This window comes from Elephas maximus, chromosome 8 (genome assembly GCF_024166365.1).
Source record: "Elephas maximus indicus isolate mEleMax1 chromosome 8, mEleMax1 primary haplotype, whole genome shotgun sequence".
NCBI classification, from domain to species: Eukaryota; Metazoa; Chordata; class Mammalia; order Proboscidea; family Elephantidae; genus Elephas; species Elephas maximus.
Genome location: NC_064826.1, coordinates 6,710,862 through 6,714,167, shown reverse-complemented (window position 1 = coordinate 6,714,167; position 3,306 = coordinate 6,710,862). Strand labels below are relative to the sequence as shown.

The following is a 3,306-nucleotide window of genomic DNA, read 5'->3' as shown; positions in this document are numbered from 1 at the left end:
ACCAGAAAATCACCATAAGACATAGTAAATAGAATCTTCAGAGTAATGAAGAGGAAAGGCTAAGATGGCAAGTGTCCAGTTTGCACCAGTCTGTGGTGGTGGCTGTCAATACTATGGGTTAGTGGTTTATAAAGGTGACTGTATTCACATTCTTGCCTGGGACCCTGGTTGAACTAATACCAACATATCCAAAAACAGAGAGAGGATTAGGAACCAAATCCTTCCATCATTTGCATCTCCAGATTCAGAGCTAGGAATGCTGATGTAAACAAATGGGGTGGATTTGGAAATGATACATCAGCTGCTTCCTCCTGTGGTGTGAATTGTGGGAGCTATCAATACCTGCCCATCAAACCGAGGAGACATTTGCCTCCACACACCAATTCAGACAGGACTCAGGATGGCCAAGACCTGCTACTATCAGGAAAACGAACTGTCACAAATTGTCTACATCTTTATTTTCACCACCACAAGCATCGAATGCATCATTGGAGTCATTGCAAATGGGTTCATCATGGCTATAAAAGCGGCTGAGTGGGTTCGGAATAAGGCAGTTAACACGAGTGGGAGAATCTTGTTTTTCCTGAGTGCATCCAGAATAGCTCTCCAGAGTTGTGTGATGATAGGAACTGTTCTCAATTCAGCCTTCCCAAATTTGTATAACCACAATGTTTTATATGGTATATTCAAAATCATCTACATGTTCTTAAATTATTGCAGTCTTTGGTTTGCTGCCTGGCTCAGTTTCTTCTACTTTGTGAAGATTGCAGACTTCTCCAACCCTCTTTTCCTCAAGCTGAAGTGGAGAATTTCCAGATGGATGTCCTGGCTTCTGTGGCTATCCGTGTTCATTTCCATGGGGTTCAGTGTGCTCATTGTCAAGGAGCACACTGAATTGTATTGTAGCAACGCTTTTTCTATCTCCTCCTCCAACTCCACGGATAAGAAGTACCTCACTAAGGCCAATGTGGTCAACATGGTCCTTCTCTATAATCTGGGAATCTTCCTTCCTCTTATCATGTTCATCCTGACAGCCACGCTGTTGATTGCCTCCCTCAGGAGGCATGCCCTGCACATGGAAAGCAATGCCACTGGCTCCAGGGACCCCAGCATGCAGGCCCACATGGGGGCCATCAAAGCCATCAGCTACTTTCTTGTTCTCTACATCTTCAATGCAGTTGCTCTCTTTCTCTATATGTCCAATATCTTTGATACCAACAGTCCCTGGAACATTTTGTGCACAGTCATCTTAACAGCCTACCCTGCTGGACACTCAGTTCTGCTGATCTTCGACAACCCTGGGCTCAGAAGAGCCTGGAAGAAGCTGCAGCACCGAGTTCATCTCTACCTAAAAGAGCAGACTCAGTGACCAGCAGCCAGGGAGCACCACAGGAGCTGGCTCCTCAGCTCTTCATTTTCACCCAAAACTTCTCTCTTTTCTCCTCTTTTCTTCCCCAAACCTATCCTGATCCTTTCACCCAAAGCAGTTTTTTGTATAGGAGATTGGTCTTCACTCCTCTCTTTTGCTTCCAGGACACACTCTCAGCGATGGTTAGCATACTGTTTACCTGGACCCTCTATTCCTACCTCCACTGCATCTAAGGCAGTGATTCTAAGCCATAACAACACATTAGACTCTCTAGGGGGGGATATTCTAAAATATCAATGCTTGGCCTATCCTGGGTCATTCACTCAGAATTTTTGGTGTTGGAACTTAGACAAATTTCTTAGATTCTTCAGGTGGTTACAGTGAGGTTGACATAGGCACTGATATAGAGGAAGGTTCTGCAACTGGGCTTTTGGTAACTTCTCTCTTTCCCCTTTCACATGCCTTTGGGAAATGTCTGCTGAGAGCCCACACAGGATGCAGTATTTTCAGATTATTTGGAAAGGTTTCTGAGAAGAAGTTGGAAGTGCATTTTGTCTCTTCCTCCAAAGACATAACCTGAAAATTTGAAAATACCTATGAAAATATTAGCAGTTCACAAAATACTCTTCAACCTAAAAATTACTGCCTGATAATTTTTCCTAGAGATAATATAAGTATGCAAAAATATGTACAGAAAGGCCAATTAAACTTTTTAATAGCACTTTTCATTAATGAAAACACTGGTATATCCATGAAATGGATTGCTATCTAACAATTTTTTTTTAATGAGATAGGTTCACATGCCCTGAAATGAAAAGATCTCCAGTATATTTATATTGTTAAATGAAAAAAGTAAGGAGATATTTTGTGATTCAAGTTTCTCTTTTTTAAAAGAAAGCATATTTAAATTCTCTCTGTGTGTGTACATGTGTGTCTGTGTGTGTGTGTGTAAAGGTTCTGGAGCAGAAATGATTACTAGAGGGCTCCTGAGCATTGGCGTTGTGTCTCTGGTGGATAACTGCAACATTTCCATTTATACCTTTCTGCATTGTTCAAGCTATTTAGAATATGTATGCATTAATTTCACAATTTTAAAAGACTTACATTGAGTTTTTTAGTTAGAAAGAGAACTAGGTAAGTTGGAAAGATTTGAAGGAGGAGACTGTGTGCTTCAACTTGTTGGTTGATCCTCTCACTATGTTTGTTTTAATAAAAAATGCAAACCTCCAAAATCAAGAGTTCAAACATCTCACCTTATCACTCCCTCCCAGATGTCCATGTAACTTGCTCAAGGGTTGCCATGGCAATGTCCAGCACCTTCAATCCATTGATACCTCTATGATCTCTGTGTTCTTATCCAGTCTGATTACGTGGTTCATCAATATGCTCATTTGTTGTTGTTGTTAGGTGCCACAGAGTGGATTCCAACCCTTAGCTACCCCAAGTACAACAGAACAAAACACTGCTGGGTCCTGTGTCATCTTCGAAATCATTGCTATGCTTGAGCCCATTGTTGCAGCCACTGTATAAATCCAGTTCATTGAGGGTCTTCCTCTTTTTCACTGACCCTGTACCAAGCATGATGTCCTTCTCCAGGGACTAGTCCCTCCTGATAACATGTCCAAAGCTCATGAGATGAAGTCTCCCATTCTTGCTTCCAAGGAGCACTCTGGCTATATTTCTTCCAAGGCAGACTTGTTCATTCTTCTGGTTGCCCATGGTGTATTCAATATTCAGTTAATGAGCCTACCTCCAATCCTGGTGCTGCGTTCTTCTTCACATTATGCCCATACTCCTTAAAATTACTTCTAGTATTTACAGATAAAATGAGACATATCTGAGGTTGGCTTTAAAATAATCCAGCAGGGAGTAAGGGAATGACTAGAGGGGAGGCTTACACTGGCCACATTGTGATGGTTTTTCTAACAAGGTTTCAG

The 3,306-nt window shown here is 41.7% G+C and overlaps 1 protein-coding gene across 1 annotated transcript; it reads left to right on the top strand.

Annotated features, from left to right (window-relative positions):
- The first annotated feature begins 400 nt into the window (after window positions 1-400).
- LOC126082129 (taste receptor type 2 member 39-like) lies at window positions 401-1,369 on the top strand. The gene has a single exon (XM_049894577.1). It carries the CDS (start codon window positions 401-403, stop codon window positions 1,367-1,369), a length of 969 nt encoding a protein of 322 aa, XP_049750534.1.
- Window positions 1,370-3,306: the final 1,937 nt, after the last annotated feature.